Source organism: Zasmidium cellare, assembly GCF_010093935.1.
Source record: "Zasmidium cellare ATCC 36951 unplaced genomic scaffold M409scaffold_42, whole genome shotgun sequence".
Classification (NCBI taxonomy): domain Eukaryota; kingdom Fungi; phylum Ascomycota; class Dothideomycetes; order Mycosphaerellales; family Mycosphaerellaceae; genus Zasmidium; species Zasmidium cellare.
The window spans coordinates 97,035-116,722 of record NW_022986986.1 but is presented as its reverse complement, the minus strand read 5'-3'; the positions used below and the strand labels follow the sequence as shown (position 1 = coordinate 116,722).

The 19,688-nt window shown below is 54.1% G+C and overlaps 10 protein-coding genes across 10 annotated transcripts; 6 read left to right on the top strand and 4 right to left on the bottom strand.

Moving 5' to 3' along the window:
• Nucleotides 1-95: 95 nt before the first annotated feature.
• Nucleotides 96-1,663, top strand: M409DRAFT_28280 (uncharacterized protein; the record flags this gene model as incomplete). Its single annotated transcript, XM_033808960.1, has 2 exons — nt 96-906; nt 960-1,663. 2 exons carry the CDS (start codon nt 96-98, stop codon nt 1,661-1,663), a joined length of 1,515 nt encoding a protein of 504 aa, XP_033662130.1.
• A 336-nt stretch (nt 1,664-1,999) lies between these two features.
• M409DRAFT_59245 (uncharacterized protein) lies at nt 2,000-3,482 on the bottom strand (the record flags this gene model as incomplete). Its single annotated transcript, XM_033814135.1, has 2 exons — nt 2,000-2,482; nt 2,535-3,482. The coding sequence occupies 2 exons, from the start codon at nt 3,480-3,482 to the stop codon at nt 2,000-2,002; spliced, it is 1,431 nt and encodes a 476-aa protein (XP_033662129.1).
• Nucleotides 3,483-4,622: 1,140 nt separating this feature from the next.
• Nucleotides 4,623-5,432, top strand: M409DRAFT_28278 (uncharacterized protein; the record flags this gene model as incomplete). Its single annotated transcript, XM_033808959.1, has 1 exon — nt 4,623-5,432. The coding sequence occupies one exon, from the start codon at nt 4,623-4,625 to the stop codon at nt 5,430-5,432; it is 810 nt and encodes a 269-aa protein (XP_033662128.1).
• A 935-nt stretch (nt 5,433-6,367) lies between these two features.
• M409DRAFT_59243 (uncharacterized protein) lies at nt 6,368-6,736 on the top strand (the record flags this gene model as incomplete). Its single annotated transcript, XM_033814134.1, has 2 exons — nt 6,368-6,586; nt 6,650-6,736. 2 exons carry the CDS (start codon nt 6,368-6,370, stop codon nt 6,734-6,736), a joined length of 306 nt encoding a protein of 101 aa, XP_033662127.1.
• Nucleotides 6,737-6,853: 117 nt separating this feature from the next.
• On the bottom strand, nt 6,854-7,744 carry M409DRAFT_28276 (uncharacterized protein; the record flags this gene model as incomplete). The annotated part of the gene is made up of 1 exon (XM_033808958.1): nt 6,854-7,744. The coding sequence occupies one exon, from the start codon at nt 7,742-7,744 to the stop codon at nt 6,854-6,856; it is 891 nt and encodes a 296-aa protein (XP_033662126.1).
• A 398-nt stretch (nt 7,745-8,142) lies between these two features.
• Nucleotides 8,143-11,454, bottom strand: M409DRAFT_69859 (uncharacterized protein; the record flags this gene model as incomplete). Its single annotated transcript, XM_033818472.1, has 2 exons — nt 8,143-11,269; nt 11,327-11,454. 2 exons carry the CDS (start codon nt 11,452-11,454, stop codon nt 8,143-8,145), a joined length of 3,255 nt encoding a protein of 1,084 aa, XP_033662125.1.
• Nucleotides 11,455-12,438: 984 nt separating this feature from the next.
• M409DRAFT_59240 (uncharacterized protein) lies at nt 12,439-13,551 on the top strand (the record flags this gene model as incomplete). The annotated part of the gene is made up of 1 exon (XM_033814133.1): nt 12,439-13,551. The coding sequence occupies one exon, from the start codon at nt 12,439-12,441 to the stop codon at nt 13,549-13,551; it is 1,113 nt and encodes a 370-aa protein (XP_033662124.1).
• Nucleotides 13,552-13,810: 259 nt separating this feature from the next.
• On the top strand, nt 13,811-14,206 carry M409DRAFT_28273 (uncharacterized protein; the record flags this gene model as incomplete). The annotated part of the gene is made up of 1 exon (XM_033808957.1): nt 13,811-14,206. The coding sequence occupies one exon, from the start codon at nt 13,811-13,813 to the stop codon at nt 14,204-14,206; it is 396 nt and encodes a 131-aa protein (XP_033662123.1).
• Nucleotides 14,207-15,053: 847 nt separating this feature from the next.
• M409DRAFT_59238 (uncharacterized protein) lies at nt 15,054-15,965 on the top strand (the record flags this gene model as incomplete). Its single annotated transcript, XM_033814132.1, has 1 exon — nt 15,054-15,965. One exon carries the CDS (start codon nt 15,054-15,056, stop codon nt 15,963-15,965), a length of 912 nt encoding a protein of 303 aa, XP_033662122.1.
• A 180-nt stretch (nt 15,966-16,145) lies between these two features.
• Nucleotides 16,146-17,047, bottom strand: M409DRAFT_28271 (uncharacterized protein; the record flags this gene model as incomplete). The annotated part of the gene is made up of 2 exons (XM_033808956.1): nt 16,146-16,974; nt 17,028-17,047. 2 exons carry the CDS (start codon nt 17,045-17,047, stop codon nt 16,146-16,148), a joined length of 849 nt encoding a protein of 282 aa, XP_033662121.1.
• Between the last annotated feature and the right edge of the window lie 2,641 nt (nt 17,048-19,688).

Here is a 19,688-nt window from a genome sequence, read left to right as displayed (position 1 = left end):
GCTCCGGGCGGCGGCCAACACCTCCATCGGGCTCCTCTGAGATGTGCTTGACGTCTGCTTCGCGGTAGAGCATTGCGTTCGAAGCATTGCGCATCATGGCGTCCAAATCAATATGCAGCCGCTGCTTGAGGCTTGCTCTTCCAGTCAAACCATCTACCGTCAACCAGAGCATAGCCAGACGGGCTTTCACGTCCAGCGCAACGAAGCAGCCTTCCAACGCCCGGAAGCTTCACCAGTCGACGAAACAGAATGCTTCTCCAGCAGTAGAGCCTGCACGGCAGACCTCTCAGAGCATACCGCCGTACACAAGCGAACGCAACCAACAACATGAAGAACAACCGAAAGTTCTCTTGCAGCCGAACAACCTCTTCCACTCCTTCACGAACTCGCCCTCTCCCCAAATACGGAAACGAGCAGCGTTCATGCGCCAAAATGCGTACTGTCCACACCCTGAACATCAGGCCACAAGGATGCCAACATCTCCCCATGATCTGGAAGCAAGAAAGACGGGCACAATGCCTCCTGCACACGTACGCTTTGAATGTCCGGATTGTGGGATTCCTGTCTCATGCAGCGAGCAACACTTCGTGAGCGACTATGAAAATCACTTGGAGATATGCGATATACTACGAGAGATCAACGAGGATGATCATGACCTTGTGAGCGGGCGCTTCTTCCCGGAGTTCGAATACCCAGGCCCACAGATGGAAGAGGCGCAGGTTAACATGACGAACTGGGACACGTTGATGTACAGCCGTGAGTTCACGGCCATCAACGATGAGAGAAGTATGCGGCAGGTGACACGGCTGCTGACATACCCTGTCACTATTGGTAGCGTGCTGCATGAGCTGAGTCCATACGGTCTCAAGGACAGACTGACACCGGAGGGTTTGAGATCACTAAGTGGTAAGTTATCGATTTATAGCACTATTCCATCCACGAGAATCTAACATGACCAGCGCTTCGCTACACTCTCCATCCACCACGATCAGGCGCAGGTATCGACATCAAAGGTCTCCGACCCAACGCCCCACCAGTCCGACTCTTCCTCCTAGGAGCCCGTGCAGAATCCAGCTTGCCCCGAGAAGTATGGATCCAGCTATCATACCTCTTCCCACAAGCAACATTCCACCTGATCTTCATCGGCCCCGAATCAATGCAAAATCGCGACGCCGAATTTCCACTCCCAGAACGCACACCATCGAATCCATTCGGAGCGATTGTTGAGGACCGAGGGTTAGGTGGCCAGATGAAGATCTCGACCTACGTTGAGTACTTCCACACCCTCCACCAGGCTCAGCACTTCTACCCATACGATCCCTACTTCGACGCCTTCGTCCTCTTCCATCCTGGTCTCGGCCACCCAGCCTCATCGCACGAGTGGGCTGAAACCCTTCCCCAACTTCTGGAGACCAAAGTGCCCATCATCTGCACTGGTTACACTGAGTTCGACATGCAGAGAGACATCGACTGGGTGACGAAGCAGGCTGGAGGCGAGATGGACTTGCTACTGCAACCAGGCGAGAACCGCTTCCGGAGTTTGAGATGGGATCTGAACGACTTGGACCCTGGCGATGTGAGCTGCGGCAACTGGGGCGTCTGGGGCTTCAGAGGAAAGCGATACGAGACGGACGAGTACCGCGGTCGTCAGGAGGAGCAATAGTGTGGTTGTACATATATCTGGCGGTCCCTCAGACATAAACGCAAATGTGGAACTCAGCTTAAATCTGTCAATTCTTTCATATTTCTGCATTCCCGCAAAGTGCTCCATATTGCATACACGTATTTCTACAACTACGGTGAAGAGCCCATCCATCCATTCTTTTCAAAAAACCTCCAGCATCATCACAACCTGGTAGTTCCAACCAGGGACGCTACACCACCATCACCACCACCTCTGGATTCCATTACTACTTTGTCTTCCATCCCACACACACAATGCTCGAACGCTTCACTCAACAACAACAGCAACGCCGAAATCCAAATCCCTCCGCTCTCCTCATCTCCTCCTCACACCACCACCACCCTGACTCTGCGCACTCGCAACCGTCGGACTCATCGGCTCCCCATTAATCATAACCTGCGGCTTCCCAGCATGTCCATATCCATTGACCTTCGCAGCGGGCTCCACCTGCTCCACAACCTCCGGCTCATCCTCCTCATCCTCGCTCCTCTCGTCCTTCTCTTCCCCCGTCGACAAGAGGCGCCAAAGAATGCGTCCGATCAGGAAGAACCAGAACAGGTTCACGGCCTGCAGGATCACTAGCAGGGCGGATGTGATGCTTTGCGAGAGCCAGCATTTGTATTGTTGCGTGTCCCAGTTGAGGTCGTAGGGGCCGACGGTGCGGAACTCGCCGTTGGGGAGCATCGAGTAGATGATGCGCAGGTTGATGTAGTGGCGGAGGTAGGCCCAGATGCACATGAACATGACGAAGTAGGGGCCGGTGATGGGGGAGTCGATGTAGTTGAGGACTTTGGAGGTCTGGAAATTCACATTAGTGGAGTTCGTAGTAAAGTCCGGATTCCTGACTTACAGCCAAGAAGAAGTCCGAGATGTCGTGCGTGATGTATACGGCCACACCAATGTACGTGAAGTGGAAGCGGTAGCTCAGTCCTATCAGCGCCAAAGTCACAATGTGGTGCACGACCAGCTCCTTGAAATCTTTGCGCGGCTTCTCCAGCTGCAGCATCAGGACGAGGCCTTGCTGCGCCCAGTATGCAGCTTGCAAAAGGTAGTACGCCTTGAACACGTCCTCATGCGCTCTGTGCGGGAACCCCTCGTACATCCCAGTCGTGTTGAAGTACCAGACCGGTGTCCTGCTCATCACGTACAACCCAAAAGGCCCGAAAATGGCGAAGTAGATGGCCGTATAGAACTGCTCCATGAACCTCGCCTGTTTTCCCTTATTCTTGATCCCGTACCAGAGCGCGATCGGCTTGATGATGCGCTGCATGATGAACTCCCGCGTGAACGTCAGGACGATCGTGTAGAAGCCCACAAAAGCAAAGTCCTTCGGTCCTTTTCCATATTGTGTGACATTGCCAATGTGCGCCGGGAGTGTGTTCGTTCGCTCGTTCAAAGGCGGGTTCGCGTAGGAGAGGAAGATGGCATGGTGCAGCGGATTCTGCTCGCCCGGGTTGATGTAGTATGCCGCGAGCAGGACCAGCACGAGGATCAAGGGATTGACCCACGTGTGCCGCAGCGACATCCTCTTCCACCTGTTGAAGAGGCTTTTCGCCTTCTTCCGCTTGCCGCCCTTGGACTTCTGGGTTCCATTCCGCCCGGACGACGATGACTGCAGCTGCTGGCTCATCGGACTCGTCGCTATCGAGTTGCCGCCGGTGTCGCCTCGAGGGTCGCCCCCGAGATTGGAGCTCGTTCGTCGACGTCTGACGTCCATGTAGCTCGAGGCCTGCTGGACTGCGGCATTGGCTGACGGCGATAGCGGCGGGAAGGTTTCGGTCTTGGAGGGCGACGCCATTGTGAGGAAGGAGGGTGTTGTTGGTAAGGAGCGACGGGGTGTGCGAGACGAGAATGGAGAGGAGAGGCTACACTCGAGGCGCAGCGAGCGGGCAGGATGTAATCTCACGGAAGCATGTACATGGAGCAGCAGCAGCAGCTGGGCATCTCATAAGAAACGATGCATGCGCCAAGCTGCTTCTTTTCATTAGTCGGCCTCATCCTCCTCCTTTCTCTCCGCGCTTTGCCGACAAACGACATCGGTGGCTGTCTCTCCCATCGACATAGCTTCTGCATGCCACTCCTCCGTCGCAGCATATATACGCGGATGGAGCCCTTCCCATTTCGCCCGCGAAACCCGCCTGGAGATACGGCGTGCAACCGCCGGCTCAGACGCGTCTCGGGTTCGGCATCATGCTATTCGCCCGTAAGATTTCCAGCACCCGGGTATTCTGTACTCGCCGTGAGGATCCGACCGTTTCTTGACCTCACTTCTTCCCTCTTTGGCTGCCCTAAACTCGACTAAAGACGCCTGCCAAGTCCGTGGCTATCCGTTGTCTGGTCACACAGTTTGACGACATGAGGCTCATCAGCCCTACATACTATGTGTGGCTGGCGAGGCCGAGGATGCGAACCTCGCATTCCTGTCTCTTGAAGACATTACTGGAAGATCAGCACTCTTCTTCAATGCCCTATCTCAAGTCGGCCTCTGTGTACAAGGCGAAGTGCCTACTTGTGCTCTGTCAACGCTGTGCTACCTGCACGGCTTTACCAACTGCAGGGGCTCGATCAAAATCCATCCGGGCAGAAACGTTGTTCCCACAGTCGACAAGATCTTGCGGACTATGAAACGAGTCCCCAAACTAAAATGCTAAATACAGGAATGGCATGCATTCATTTGAGATCTGGTAACAAATTTGCTCCAGTCCGGTTACCTCGGGCAAGACCTTGATTGACGGTTACAGCAATGCCTTGGAGTCTCACAGATTCGCCCGATCTGTCGTACAACGAGGCTACAACGACTCAATAGGTTCAAATGGCTTCAATGTTTCCGTAACACAAGGTGGGGTGAGCCTCTTCGACGCAGTGGAGGTGAGAAGCCCGGAAAGGTTCGTCCATCTTCTTCTCACGAGTCTTGTATCTTTAGCGACGACATATCACCATGCTCGTCAAGACCTTTCTTCGTTTCATTACGATCTTGAGATCTCTTGTTTGGCGAGTAGGGGCGGACAGAGATGAGAAAAACTACTTCATCAATCCACCATGGGAACCGGGCGTACCTGATACCTTCGACAACAACAATTTCTACGACCTGGGATCTACACTTGACCTCAACTGGGAGACCAACTTCACAACCATATCGCTCGTTCTGCGGCAGCAAGACAATGCTAGCTACACGTACCTAATTGAGCGCCAGCCTGCTTCCAAGACTCTCGTGTGGGACGTCGATCTGGACGGGAAATACAACATCACCAGCACTGTGCTGAAGATGCCTAACGGTGAGCCCTTGACGAGCGAGCTGCTAATGTGTGGTGCTTCGCTGAGCTTGGTGACAGTCTTCTCATTCGAGGTTTGGGAAATCATCAATGGCAGTGGCCAGATTGGACGCCGTTTCTCGAGCCACCACTTCAACATATCTATTGCAGCAGCAGCGACACCTTCTCCATCAAGCGATTCAAGTGGCAACTGGCCAGCAATGGCGGCCAAAGATGAACCAACAACAGTACCTCCAGCGCCCAGTGGTCTCTCTGTCGACGCTTATGTTGCCGTTGGCATCGGTGTCGGTCTCGTAGCGGTCTGCCTTGCGATCGCCGTTGCTATCCCTCCGTCATTCTTCTGGAAACAGAGGAAGGAGGCCATCGCAGCAGCCGAGGAGGAAATGCGGCAAAAGTTGGAGAGTGCACCGCCGAAAGAAGGTCAAGAGCCTACGAATCCGCCTATACCAAATCCGCCACAGCCAGCTGCGCAGTGATGGGAGGTCTCTGGAGATTCGCAGACGCAAGAGCTGTGATCGGACGAAACCACGAATTGCCTGGAGCGAGTTTGTGGCCAACGATGGTCAGGCAAGACTGCGAACCTAGCTTCTCGGCCACAGGAAAAATCACCTACTGCGGCTCTCAAAGCAAATGTCAGCGTATCTGGTCTTATGCTTCGATAGATCAACAAGACAAGAAACGCAGTAAACCTCGCCCTCGAGTCCAAAGCAAAACAACATCGACATACTTCGCGAACCATCCACTCGGAGTGCATCCGACTTCCACATAACAAGTAAACCAATCTCGCAACAGTAACCATTGACCCAAATCCTACACAAACCACCTGCTACTCTCATCGGCGCCTAGTCCACCCTCCACGCATGACGTCCAAGGCTTTCCGGGCTGAAAACGCGGTGACGCTCAACTATCGTTAGCCAAACGATGCAACAACAACAACCAACGAAGCGAGACCAACGCAGCAGCGACCATCGCACCTCAAAAAAAACATGTGTTCAATCACCAGCCATTGCCTCGCCCACGAGATGCCTCGCAGCTCGTTCCTGACATCTCGCCGGTGCTAGTTCGCAAACCCTCGTTGATGCCGCAGGATCAGCGCCAAGCGGAGCGGTGCGTGTCTTGGTCAGCGCTCCTTTGCACGACAAATGGGATGAGGGTCTTCGCTCGAGATGGGAGATCGACGTGGCTGGATTGGGAGGGTGTGCCGTTGACGGGATGTCAGCTTTGTTGTTGGATATATAGATAAGAAGGGAAGGGATTGGGCTTTCGGGTTCGAGAAACGAAGGTACAGCTTCTTATCAACGGCTTTCGAGCAACTGTCGTTGTACATAGCAACGGTCTTGCAACGTTCGCGGTCGAAAGACGTTTCTTTGTAACAACAACTCTCATTCAATCAATCAATCAATCAACCAAAATGAACTTCCTCCTCCTCCCCCTCGCCGCCCTCATGAGCATGCTCTCGCTGGGCCTGGCACTCCCACCAGGAACATCGCCGCGTTTCGTAAGATATCCACCAACAACACCATTAACAACCCCCAACCAGAAACCAGCAGTACATCTAACAACACTTCTTCAACAGGGTTCATTGATCCAAGACGACGGGCCATCGTTCCCTTGCTACGATATCACTTGCGTAAGACGATCCACTCATCAACCCATCGTTGTCTCTTTTGTTGACTATGATACGTTATTATAGATTCCCGGCCCAGACGGCGACGCACAGTGCGCTAATGAGGGATGTACGGAGGGGTGTATCCCAACGGCGAGCAAGTGTGGGACTTAGAAAAAGAAAGAAAGTGACGGAGTTTTGGAAGGATCCTGCGAGACGATGAGGGTGTAGATATCACGCTGTAACGATCATACCATACCACACCACCCATCAATCAGTTCAATCACTCAATCAACCCTGCTTCTCCCCCTCCGGCACCGCCATCCCATGAGCCCCCCTATAAGCAGGAACCTCCGGCCTCACCCACCCCTCCAACACCCCCTCATCCTCCACCCGAAAAACCTCCACCTTCAACGGCCGACAAACCTCAAGCATACTCTTCCCCTTCTTCTCCCCCTCCCCCTCTTCCCCCTCCCCACCCTCCCCCCACCCCCAAACACTCAAATCGCCCCCCGGACACGTACTCAACGCACAAAGCAAATCCATCTCAGCAAAAAACTCAATCGCATCCCCCTCCTGCGCAGGACACGCCTCCATGAAATACCTGCCCTGCGCATCGAGTCCAGTCACCTGAAACACATTCAACACATCATGCACATCAAACTCCGTCAGGCCGTACGGCAGCACGGCCCGCACGAGGTTCGAGTGGCAGTGGTAGTCGTACGAGTCGCCCGAGAGCATCTTGTTCACGTAGGGGTCGCAGCGCGTGCCGAGGAGGTCGTGCACGCGGCCGTTCCATTTGTCGACGCCGTATGCCGGTCCTAAAGAGTCGCGGATGATAGTCACCATCGGCCTCAAATACGGCAACGTGCTCCAGAGCCGATCGTACGTCGACACGTGGCTCGCGTGCAGCTGGCGCGTGCGCGCGGCCCAGAAGCGTTCGCGCGGGTTGTGCAGGTTCCAGAGGTTCAGGTCGCCGACCTGGGGTCCTTCTGGGGTCGAGATGCGGAGGATGTGGCCGGCGGGGACGGTCCAGGCGCGGCCGGAGCGGATGGGGAGCGTGAAGGAGGTGGTGAGAGTGCGGTTGGCTTGGGCGATGGAGTCGTAGAGGGGTTTGTTGGGATGGAGGATTGAGCCTGGGGTTGCGGTGTAGGCCGGGGCGGGTGGGTGGTCTGAGGGCATGATGAGTCTGTTCGTGAGTTCTGGTAGTTGTTTTGCTTGCTTTTTGGTGGTAAGGGTTCGAGATATGACCTTGATGGTGTAAGATGGTCGCAGGTAGGTGAATGTTAGAGAGCAAAAAACTCAATTTCAATTATTATACGTACTTGGCCCCGGTAATAGCTACCATAGCTAGGCCGATAGCTGTCCGTTCTTGGCTTTTCCTGTGAGTCATCAAATAGATTGTGTTGCCCCATGCGGCGTAAGACACATGCAGCGCAAACAGACCAATATGCCCTACAAGATTCCCTGTCGCGAGGCTTCGTATGTTGTAGTAGGGCGTATGCCACAGACAAGCCATACCCGAGGCGGCCTTATCACTCCAAACTCCACGCTGCCAAATCATTGTGACTGTACAATTCCTAATGCTGTCTCTGCTGGCCTCCAGCTCCTGAGTTGTCTGCACCCCCTGTCGAGTTCGGATCGAACATCCCCATCATGTCATGCGTTGGGTATGAGGAGTCGAACCAAGGCATCATATCCAGCCCCAGCATGCTCATGTCGACATCCTGAGACTCGATCATCATATCTCCGGGCAGAAAATTCATGGGAAAGTTTCCGGCCTGGCCATCCGGGAAGGGGACATAGGGCTGGTGTATGTTGCCGTTCATGTGAGCAGTCCCACTGGTTGGACCGGCACCATTGTGCATCTGTGGTTGCATGGTTTGTGGAAATGCTCCTGCCATTGGAGACCCGGTACTCCCTGTCTGGCTGAAAGGAGAGTTCAAGCCGTGCATGGGCTTAGCGTCAACTCCCGACATAGCAGTGCCACCCGGCGTGAATTGAGGTGGTTGTCGGTTTATCTTATCCTGAGCTGTCAGACGTTGTGATGATGTAGCTGAGCCCGACCCACTGCGGAGATGCTTGGGGTATTGCACACTCTGTACCTGTCCTGTTGCCGCCTCAAATTCAGATGGGTTAAGCGAGCTGAGTCGTGGATCAATGTTGGGGTTATTGCCCCCACTGGCGTAATGCCATGCCAGATTTGTCGATGGCGAGTTCATCGTTCCCGTCAACGTCCAGCCGATGGCTGTGTACGTATTGTCAGTGGTTCCAACGGCAGGTGGCTCTTGCGCACCCATATACGCACCTTTGCTAGGATCCACACCCTTGGGGCTGCCAGGCACATGACCGAATCCTTTTGGTGGCCAGAAAGGTGACTGGATGTTCTCCATACTAGAGTTGGTACCGTATGGTCCCCAGCTGAGCTTTCTTCGCCATCCTGGTGAGGTGAATGCGGGTTCTGGTCGAGGCTGTTCCATCGACGACTCTCCTTCTTCCACAGTGTATAGCAATGGATCCCCAACGCCTTCAAACTTTTGATCCAGCACCGTCAGGATATACTTCGTGCCAGCCCAGTACGTCTCCAGAGACTGTAGCGCCTTATAGCACAGCTGATAGTGCTGACTGGCTGCAGTGGCAAGTAAAGTATGCTTTGCCAGCTGTTTCTTACCCTCTGCTGTGTCAGTTTTCCCGCCAGGTGAGGTGTTACTAATGGCGATGCCAGAGATGGAGCCCTTTCTCAATGTCTGTAGCGGTGTGCCAATTGTTGACGGGGTGCTGTCCGAAGTCGTGTCCTTACTGCGGGAAGGGCTGGTGGCGCGGGATTGTGCGTTGCTTGTGGCTGTCTGCTCGGCGGTCTCCTTGAGGAACGCACATGCTGCGATGTAGATGGGCTGGGTAGTGAAAGGGTTGCCGAGCGATGCTTTGGCATCCATGAGTTGCGAATAGCTGAGGATGTCGGCGATGGTCTTGGCGCTGCTCATAGATAGCTGTTGCGAATTTGGGAACAGTTGCAGCATGCGCCCTTCGAAGGTCTTGAGAAGTGTAGGTTGATGTAGTAGGACAATCAGCAAGTGGAACCAGAAATGAAGCAAGACGAAGTTTGTCCCTTCGCCAGCCTTCATGTAGTGCTGGAAGTTGACTGCATCAAAGTGCAATCGAGCTGAAAGGCCTTGATAGAAATTGGTGACTTGATGCTCCATCGCTGCTAGGCGTTTCGGCGTGTCTGCGGTGATGTCCGTTGGCTCCTTGATGCTATTGAGGAGATCGGCGACTCTTCCGTAAAGATGGACGATTCTGATCAAAGCAGGAAATGGAGGAGGCCAGTCTGATTTGCCATAGGTGTCGGTAAGTGATGGGAAGGACAGTTCGATGTCCTTGTCGCGTAGAGTACTCCTTCTGCCAGTGCCAGACGAGACAACTCGATCAAGGAAGAAGATGGCCCAGAACGTGTCAACACGCTCTTGCTCGACCGCTTTCGTCTCTTCCATCTCCTTTTGCTCCTCAGGACTCTGCCTTGCCGTATCCACAGATTTTGCTGTAAATGCAGCCTTGTGCATGCTGCCGAGGGTAGGCACGGTATCTGTAGACTTCGATCCACTCTGCGACTCTCGCTTCACGGCCTTTGGTGTAGGACCGTCTTTGCCGACGTATCGTAAACCTTCGAGTTTGTGCAGTCCAAGATCCTGCGCGAGCCGTATTGATATGCCGAGATACATCCACAGTCCACTGTCACGCTGCTCTCCAAATTCGTTATAGGCAAGAAGTAAAGCCGCCTGCGCCGCAGCCACACTGGGACAAGCGTACGTATCGATCAAGGCCGTCTTCGCTCGTTGTGCAAACGCATGTCCATACTCGGCCGGGCTGGTCTTGTTCTCACCCTCATTTGCGGCCTGGGTCAGAAGAGAGTGGGTGGAAAAGCGAGCAGCCAGGGCGCAAACGGCATCCACCAAGATCGCGTCCACCTGCTTTTCCTCCAGATCGCGTAGGAATCGCTCTCTCTGCAAGAATGGATAATTGCAGCCAAGATGTGTGAAGAAGGTGTTGGCTAGGTGTGTGATTAGCTCACTTGGTGGCATGGGCGAGGTGTCGTAGAAAGGTAGATTCAAAGGTGTCCGCATGTCAGATTCCACGGCCGCCGGAGTGTTCGAATACAGCGATGGAACTCTCGGTTCGGTTGCATGTAGATTGTTTAACGACGGCGAGCGCACAGGATCTCCATTGGTGGATGATCGAGCGACATCAGTGTCTTGGCGCTTGACTTTGACAACCATCTGCTTGAATCCTGGCATGATGGCAGTCGGACCAAGCCATCTGAAATAGGGCATACGATTTCGAGGGCCAGAGAATAGTGAATCGCGTGCAGCATCTCCATTCTTCGAGCCTTCGGCCGATTGTGCAGTGCTTTCGGCCATGTTCCTAGGCGACTGTCCACCAAAGATGGTGCGCGACAGTCCATTCAGTCCCTTTTGCTCGGTATTCGGCGAGAACGGACTCTTCCTGGAAGAGTCTTGTCTGGAACCTCCATCTTGCTCTGAAGCCCTCCGCTCTGAAGCAGTTCGCTTATGGCCTGGATTGGCAGGAGTCTCGGTAGAGTAGCCGGCGCATTCGAGCTTGTTCTGCTTGCACGTCTCGCAGAAGGGTCGCTCGCCGGAGCATGCAGTCTTGCGCTTTCGACATGTCAGGCAGGCGGCGCCAATCCGTCGTCTATGGTATAATTGTCAGACTGAGAGGGGAGTAGCCGGGGACATGGGGTTGACTGACCGTTTGGGATGCGGCGCGCCGTAGTTGGTGACAAAACGGAGTGCCTTGGGCTGCTGTTGCTGTTGCTGCTGCTTGGAGGCGGGCGGCGCAGCTACGGTGGTATGGGCGGCGGCATCGTCTCGTTGCATGTTTCACATGTGCGCTGGAGTCGCGCGCTCGCTTGAGAGGGAAACCGACACGGCCCTTGCTCGCCTCAGACGCAGGCAATCCCCGCAGTCCTGCTATACAAGTGAGAAGGTGGTCGGCAGTCGCTGGCGGAGGGCCACATGGAGGCGCATGCCCGATGGACAGGATGGTGAAAATAGAGGAGCGCGTAGTATGGGAAAAGTGCCGTTGAGTGTTGTTGGAGCAGCAAGTAGTAGTGACGAACAGATGCAGGAAGGCCAGACCGGCTAACTGTGCGACTAGTTAGCTCTGGGGCCCAGTCTTCGTTGTTTCTGTGCACGGCGGCTCTTCTCCGCAAAACCACACATCGCCCAGCAGCGGAGACGTGACCAGCAAAAAGGCGGCGTGTGACGAGGTGGAGATTTGATGCCTCCTCTCTCCCACCCCTCCCACGGTTCGCGCCGACTTAGCTGTGTGCGCATCCAGCACAGCACTCACTCTCTCTTCCCATTAAAATCCTTCCCGGTGCAGACCGCTTACATAAACCGCACGATATAGGGCAGCATTTCTTCTGGCACTCTTCGGTGCGTTTGTCGTCCAACTCTATTCATCCCTCGGAGCTGGTCCTCACCACATCGCTGGCATTTGGCGTGAGGCTGTCAAGCTTCACAGCCAAACGCTAGACGTGATCGACGAGCTATTTTCCGACCGGAACGCAACCCGAGCTCAGCCCTTTCAGCTGGTCGGCCTGAACGATGGCTGTTCAGTGTTCATGCGGTGAATGTAGTGCTTCAGCCTGGATGGCGATCCATTGCTCCTATTGAATTGAACATCACCAAGAGCTGGTTCGGATGAGGCTCACATTTGGCTGGCGCTAGTCCAAGCTTTCGGGAATATGGCACAATTTGCCGACGGCCGTGCACATTCTGTCTTGCTTCATGCGTGAGCTATTGACGTCGACATCACGATTCATCCCACCGAGCAACGTCTGCCATCTCGTTGTCAACATGGACGTTGCTCTGATGAGGTCGACGTTCAAGACCGCCTCTTCACTGAGTGCGCGCCGCCAGCTTCAGCAGCTCGGCTCTCCCTCCATCTGCGCAAGATGTCTGCTGCATACCACTCCAGCAAAGGAGGCAACTCCCATCGCACATCCTACAGTTCCTGGTCCTCCACCGACCGCGCCACAAGCCGAACCCACTTTTGCACAAAGTCGGATAGCGAGGAAGAAGCACCAAGCGGATCAGCTAAGGCAAAGCCAGAACTTCAAAGTCAATTCGTCGAAGCCTGGTTCTGCGCTGTCGAAGCGATTCTGGAAGAATGTGTCTGTCAAAGAGACTGATGAGGGGCTGCAAATATTGTTGGATACCAGGCCGGTCCGGACAGCCACACGACAAGTCCTCACCCTGCCCAAGAACAAGCGCGCTCTGGCTGCATCTATTGCCATGGAGTGGGATCATCTCATATCCGCCCAGCAGGCTTTGAGGCAGCATTACGTTCCTTTGACGTCGCTGGTATCGCGTGCTATTGATATTGAAGCTGCAGACCAGCAAGAAAATTCCACAATCCGGGACAGCATCATCACTACCGCGATGAAGTATCTGAGCACCGACACCCTTCTATGCTGGGCCCCCGAGAAGAGTCTTCACGACCCAGTGCAGAGCCGTCCAACGAAGAGCTTGAGGCAGAAGCAAAGAGAAGTCGCAGAGCCCATCCTTGGATTCCTCACCACACACGTCTTTCCCGGCGTCGAGATTGTGGAGATCCTGTCAGAGGACAGCATCATCCCAAGATCGCAGCCACAGATGACCACTGAAATCATTCGTGGCTGGGTCAGTGGTCTGCCGCCATTTGAGTTGGCCGCACTTGAAAGGGGAATCCTTGCTACGAAGAGCTTGCTTGTGGCTGTACGAGTCCTGGTGGAATGGAGTCAAGAGTGGAAGCACTTGCAAAAGGGACCAGGCATGCAAGGCAAATTCGGTATAGAAGAAGCTGCCGAGGCGGCAACCCTCGAAGTTCTGCACCAGACAGAGCAATGGGGCGAGGTCGAGGACACCCACGATGTCGATAAAGAGGACCTCAGACGGCAGATTGGCAGCAGCATCCTGCTTGTCAGCTAGAATACTGTAGATAAAGTTGTACAATCACGTGTATAGTCACTGCATCTGCAGATGACAAGAGCAAGTCACATCCCATCAAGTGGCATAGGGCGAGACAACGCGCTGCGACAGTAACGATATTAATCCAGAAGACACTTATAATCAAAGACTCTGCGGCGACAAATATCCAGCTCATGACAGTACGACCACATCCGGCAAAAACGACTACAAGGACCGCCGATCACCAAATCTTACCACCATCCAAGCCCCCAAAACAACAATGACCCTCCACAACCTCGCCATCACCATCACCCTCACCCTTGCCGTCTCAACCAACCTCCTCGCCATCTCCACCCTCCAATACAGCCTCTCCATCTCCCTCACCAAGCCTCAGCTCCGACACCTCCGCAAATTTCTCGCATTTGCCATATCAGGTACACCAAGATCTCTACTGGCTCTGGCACGGCTCATCGACCATCTCGCCGGACGTATAGATCAGCATAGTCCGTTCGAGGTTGATGTTACGTTGACCGGGGTGGTAGATGCCGTGGTTTGGAGTGGAGAGGGGGTGGGGATGGGGGTGTTGGGGGGTCTTGTTGGGAGGTATGAGAGGGAGAGAGAGAGGACAAGGAGGGGGTTGGATGGGGAGAGGGGGTTAGCAGCGACGTGGGTGTGAAGCGGACCTGGATTGTAGTCGGCGCGTAGTGGATGAGGTCGCTTGACAATGTCAAGGCTGAGATAGCGGCGTCAAGTTGGGAAGGCGGCACAGCAAGCGTCGTGCCGCCTGAACATCTTGCTTTCCAACATCATCAACTCCTCTGCTGCTCGAAAAAATGGCGCTGAGAGCCAGGCATCGACACTTTTTCACGGCCTATTGAAGCTCAGCAGCACGAAAGCATGCCTCCGCCAACCTCTTCACCCCGTCCGTGGACTTGGCTTCGAGCAATCAGATGGCATTGCTACAAGACACTCTTCATCCTGGTCACCGGATTCCTGTTAACAACCAGCGACTACCTCCCATTTACTGTGGGGAATTTGATCGATACGACTTGTCCGAGATTCGAATGCGAGGGAGTAGAGAGGTTTGTGGTCTGGAAGTCCGTCTTCTTCGCTTTGTGTACGATCCTAATCGCTGGATATGGATGCTTTACTCTCATGCTTGATGTATTCGGGCCTGCCGGCCGAACGATTGGGACAAAATTTGATGGGCTCGAGAAAAAGGCCGGTCAGGCTTGATTCGAATGTCATGTTGAAATTGAAGAGAGACAGTCATCTCACGGGCTCGTGGATAGCGATATTTGCTTAATGACGGCTGGTGTCACTTTCTGGACGAAACTTCTCGAGATCATGGCGGATGCTGGACGTCGAGCGGGGAAATGAGATCAATGACTTGATAGTCGAGCTTCAAAGACTCTTCTCCGTTCGCGTTCACAGAACGAAATCATCGACAACCCGCTCAAGACAGAAAAATCCATCTAAAGACGATCATACCTACCCAGCACTGCCTCCATCCAGCCGCAGATATGTCGGCACCCAGCAAAGAATCCCAAGCTCTAGCCGAGCTCTTCAAGACCATCGCCGCCAACTTCCCCTCCACACCCAACCCCTTCCTCGAAAGATGCGTCTACGACCAAGTCCACCAAGCCGCCGCCGAAGCCCCCGGCGTATCCTACGAAAACACAACCGCCGCCGGCCGACCATGTCTCTGGATCCGCCCCGAGAAGGCCTCCACCACCCATGTCATGCTCTTCATGCACGGCGGAGGCTTCTCGTTCGGCTCGCCGAATGGCCACCGCAAGATGTCTGCACACCTCGCGAAGGCGTGTAATACCCTGGCGCTCTCGGTGGATTATCGCCTGGCTCCTGAGCATCCCTACCCGGCTGCTATCGACGACTGTGTCAACGCTTACAAGTGGCTACTCGAGCAAGGCTTCCAACCCGAGAACATCGTCGTGGCAGGCGACTCCTGCGGCGGCGGTCTCTCCGCCAGCGTCCCGCTCACCGCCCGCAAACAAAACCTCCCCTTACCAGGCGCCGTGGTCTCCCTCTCGCCCTCCTACGACCTGACCAACGACCTCGAATCCATGAAAACCAACAACGACGTCGACGTCCTCCAATCCGAGGCCTTCGTAGCTATGCTCGGAGACCGCTTCACCGCCGGCGACCAAGCGCTCAAGAAGGAACCCATCGTCAGTCCCCTGTACGCTGATCTCGCGGGTCTACCGCCTCACTGGATCTCGTGTGGAGGGTACGACATGTTGCTGGATAGTGGGAAGAAGTTTGCTGAGAAGGCGAAAGCGGCTGGCGTTGAGGTGGTTTTGGAGATTCATCCTGGTCAGCAGCATGTTATGGAGTTTATGGCGGGAAAGGCTCCTGAGGCGGATGAGTCGATAAGGAAGATTGGGGAGTGGGTGGGGGGGAAGATTGGGTCGTAGGGGTGGATGTTTCGTACGTACAGCTTCTTTCTTATACTAGGATTTCTACCATTTTCTCATCTTCATTGAACAAACGAATCATTCGTCGGACGTCTGATCCGTAAAGCAGTTTCAGACGAGTCTCGAATCCAACCGCAAATCCAAGAGCACTCCACGTCCAACCCCCCTATCCTTCTCCTCTCACTCCGTAACAACCCTCTCCAAATCCCCGCACACCCTCCCCTCCCCATCAACCAACCTCACCTCCATATACTGCACCCAAAACGCCGTATGGCTCCCCACAACCGCCTCCCTCGTCCCCTTTACCCTCCTCACAACCCTCCTCACACTCGGCAACAACACCCCCAACCCCCCAACCCTCTTATAATCAAAAACATAATGCGCCGCCACACCCCCAAAGATATCAACCTCATAATCAAAGCTCTTCAACAAGAAGTCTTTCTCGCCGAAATAGAAATCTTGCACCCGCGTGTGCGTGGGGAAGTCGGGCGGGTGCGTGACGCGGAGGAGGCGCCAGGGTTGGCGGTGGTGAGGGGATTCGACATGGGGGGAGGAGGAGTCCTGAACTTCCTCGACGCCGAACCCCGGCCGTGTGAAGAGCCACGGCATGGTGAGGTAGTTGTACATGGCATAGCTCAAAAAGTAACACAGCTGCAGATCGTCCCACTGCGTCGTCAGGACGTGTCCCTGAAAGGACTCGCGGGGATTTTCCCGTTCCTGCAGGACTTTCCCCTCGGCGTTTTCGATCCAGACTTTGCTCGGCGTGAAGAGCCAGCGGTCGGTGGGGTCGCCGTCGCCGAGGGCGGTGGTGATGGTCCAGGGGTTGCAGGGGTCGAGGGGGTTTTGGTTCTGGGGGAAGACGGTGATGGTCGGGTGGCGGGTTTTGCCTCCGTAGCCTTTGAGTTCGAGGGCCAGGCCGTGGAAGGCGAAGGTGCATTGGATTTGGTGGAGGGTGGTGAAGGGGGTGAGGCCGCCGTGGGCGGTTATGATCGAGTCCATGAGGGATTTGCTATATCGAGGGTTAGGTTCTGGAGTTGGAGAGGAGGGTGGGTCTGAACGTACGTCTCGTTGTTGGTGGCCATGGTTGTGCTTGGGCGTGGTTGTTAGGCTGTCCTTTGATAGATATCTTGAGCAACGAAGAGGAGTGCTTCAACACGTAAGTATAGGATGGCTGGTTCTGTTCGGTGAGAATCAACGATATTGTTTTCCTTCATTCGTGACCTAAGAGGTACTCATACCGTACTTCAACGATCAAGTACGACGTCTCCAAAGACTAATATGGAGCGCTTGGACTTGTTCGTGATTGCTCAACGAGTATTGTGTTTTTCCCTGACTTGGAGCTTGCTCGTAGCCTCGGAAACAGGCGATTTGGATGTGATTACTGATCGATACATCAATCAGGCTTTCGCGGAGCTGCCAGACATGCAGTGCTAGCCGTGTATCATCTACCTCTACCACTGTGCTCAATGCCTTTTTCGCTAAGCTTTGCGGGTACATACTCCTTTTCCGAGCTTTGTTGTCGTCCACTGTGACATGCTGGCTTACTCTCTTTTAACGGTCTCCAGACCATCGAATACGTGATCCATTGGATCTTCTCGGCCGTATGTTCTTGTTGAAGAATCACTTTGCGGACTTGTTGTAACCCTCCCGAGTAGTGTTGTACCCGAAATCTGTCGACCCCCGTTCTCCTATCAACGGTCCGAGCTCTTGATGTTGCCCTCGACTTCAGCTTTCCCTTTATCTCTTGTTCACCTGGTGTAATGATGGTACCAGTGAAGCCTGAACTGAGGCTGGAGTGTTGGGAGTGTGTTCTCACATGCATTCCGTTCTCAACAGACCTCGTTCGGACGTTCGGTCGAAAGCAGCTTGGCAAGTTGATGTTTGCGGGCGTGATCTCCTGCCCCCTTTCGTCCTCGAGGGTAGAAAAATCTTATTGCGGCTTCTTTAAGGGCTGGAGAACAGACCAGCGATCAATGGGCGCGTGGTATGGGCTTCTGGATGTGGTCGTGGAATTCAATCGGTCTTCGTGGGCAGCCGCAAGTGTTTCGATTCGAGAACTGTGCTTTAGATAGCTCGTACTCGCGTTGAATGAAGTTGATGGAGGAGCAGTGGCGTCTTCGATAGGATACGTAGATGTAAGAGGTACATAGGCTCTACGACTCTGCGTTGTTGGCTTTGTTTCGGGGGTGGAGGCATTGAGAGCTCATTGAGGGCTTGCAGGTCTCGTGGAGGCGGAATCTATCCATTCTCTCATCGCAGTCGCGATATTGCGTTAGTAGCACGAATCAATTTACTGTAAGACTCTCGAACGGAACATTCAGAGAGGATGTGGTCGTGCAGGGGGCAGTGTATGGCCGGGTGCGGAGCGATGGAGCAATGGGTCGTTCAATGCCTTGCCTCTGGTCCCTCTGCACCTTCATGGAACCATGCGATGGTGTGAGTCGTTCGCAATGGTGTGCAAGCTTTGTAGACATGATGAAGAAGTCTATGAGCTGCTCAAGCGAAGGCTGGAGCGCTGTGAGCGTGTGATGAAGGGCGGAGGGTTGAGGTCGACTGCAGCAGAGTCAATGCTGTACTTTCGTCTTCTCTGCTCCTCCGTGGAACAATGCGACGGTGGGAGTCTTTCGCAATAGTATGCTAGCATCATAGACAAGATGAAGGTCTCTGTAGGCTGCTCATTTGATGGCTGGAGCATAGCCGGTGTATTGAAGAGCAGAGCGTCGAGGCCGAGTGCGGCGAAGTCCTTCATGCCTTCCCTACTCCAAGCACCAAGGAGCTGTGAAGCAGGCAGGCGCCCCTTCACCTTTATAGGTGATTCCAATTCCTCTGTCCTCAACGAATCAGAGAGCAAGACTCCTATACCCACACAGTGGATGATCATATCACACAGTAAGTATGCAGATGGTGTAGCGGCAAGCGGTGGCAGCGAGCAGTTCAGAGGCACGACACAGCCTCCCCTATTTTTTATTTTTTTTGCCCTCCTCCCTTCTGATGGGTTCAATTTCGGCCCTGAGAAATTATTTTTTGTTCCCGTGAGCAAGTCTACGGTTGTATCAGACTCCTCATCGATTTTGTGATCCATATCACCGTGTGGTTGTGGTGTTGTTCATTTTTGTTCATCGTGAAGCTGATGAAGCGTAGGCGTGCTGAAGCTGCGTTTCCTCCGCCATCGAAACAACACCGCAACGAAGGCCTCACACGATCGCAGAAATCTTGACAAGCATGGTGACGATATCAAGTGCCTCATCGTCAAATAAGTGTATGCAGAGAGGGCGTGGTTGCGTTGATATTGCTTTTTGTCCGACGTCGAACTCGTGAAGCGTGGGTGTTCCGAAGCTCTGTTTCCTCGACCGTATCGCTAATGGGCTCTACATCGATGATATTGATCGCACAAATTATGTGAAGTATCGCAACGATACGGACTAGCACCTCATCAAACAAGTGATCGTTCACATGCCCTCGTTGTGGAGATATTGCATTTTGTTCATCGAGCAACCCATGAAGTTGACATGGTCAAGACGCTGGTTGTCCTTGACCGAGCGTCCAACACCCTTCACGGCCTCAATTATCGATCGGAGAAATTTGGCGGAGCATCAGAATGGCATTGACAACCTCCTCATCAAACAAGCGATCGTTCACATGCGCTCGTTGTTGTGCTATTGCATTTCGTCCATCCGGAGGTCCATGAAGCCGAGCAAGTTGTGAAGCTGGCTGCCCTCGACG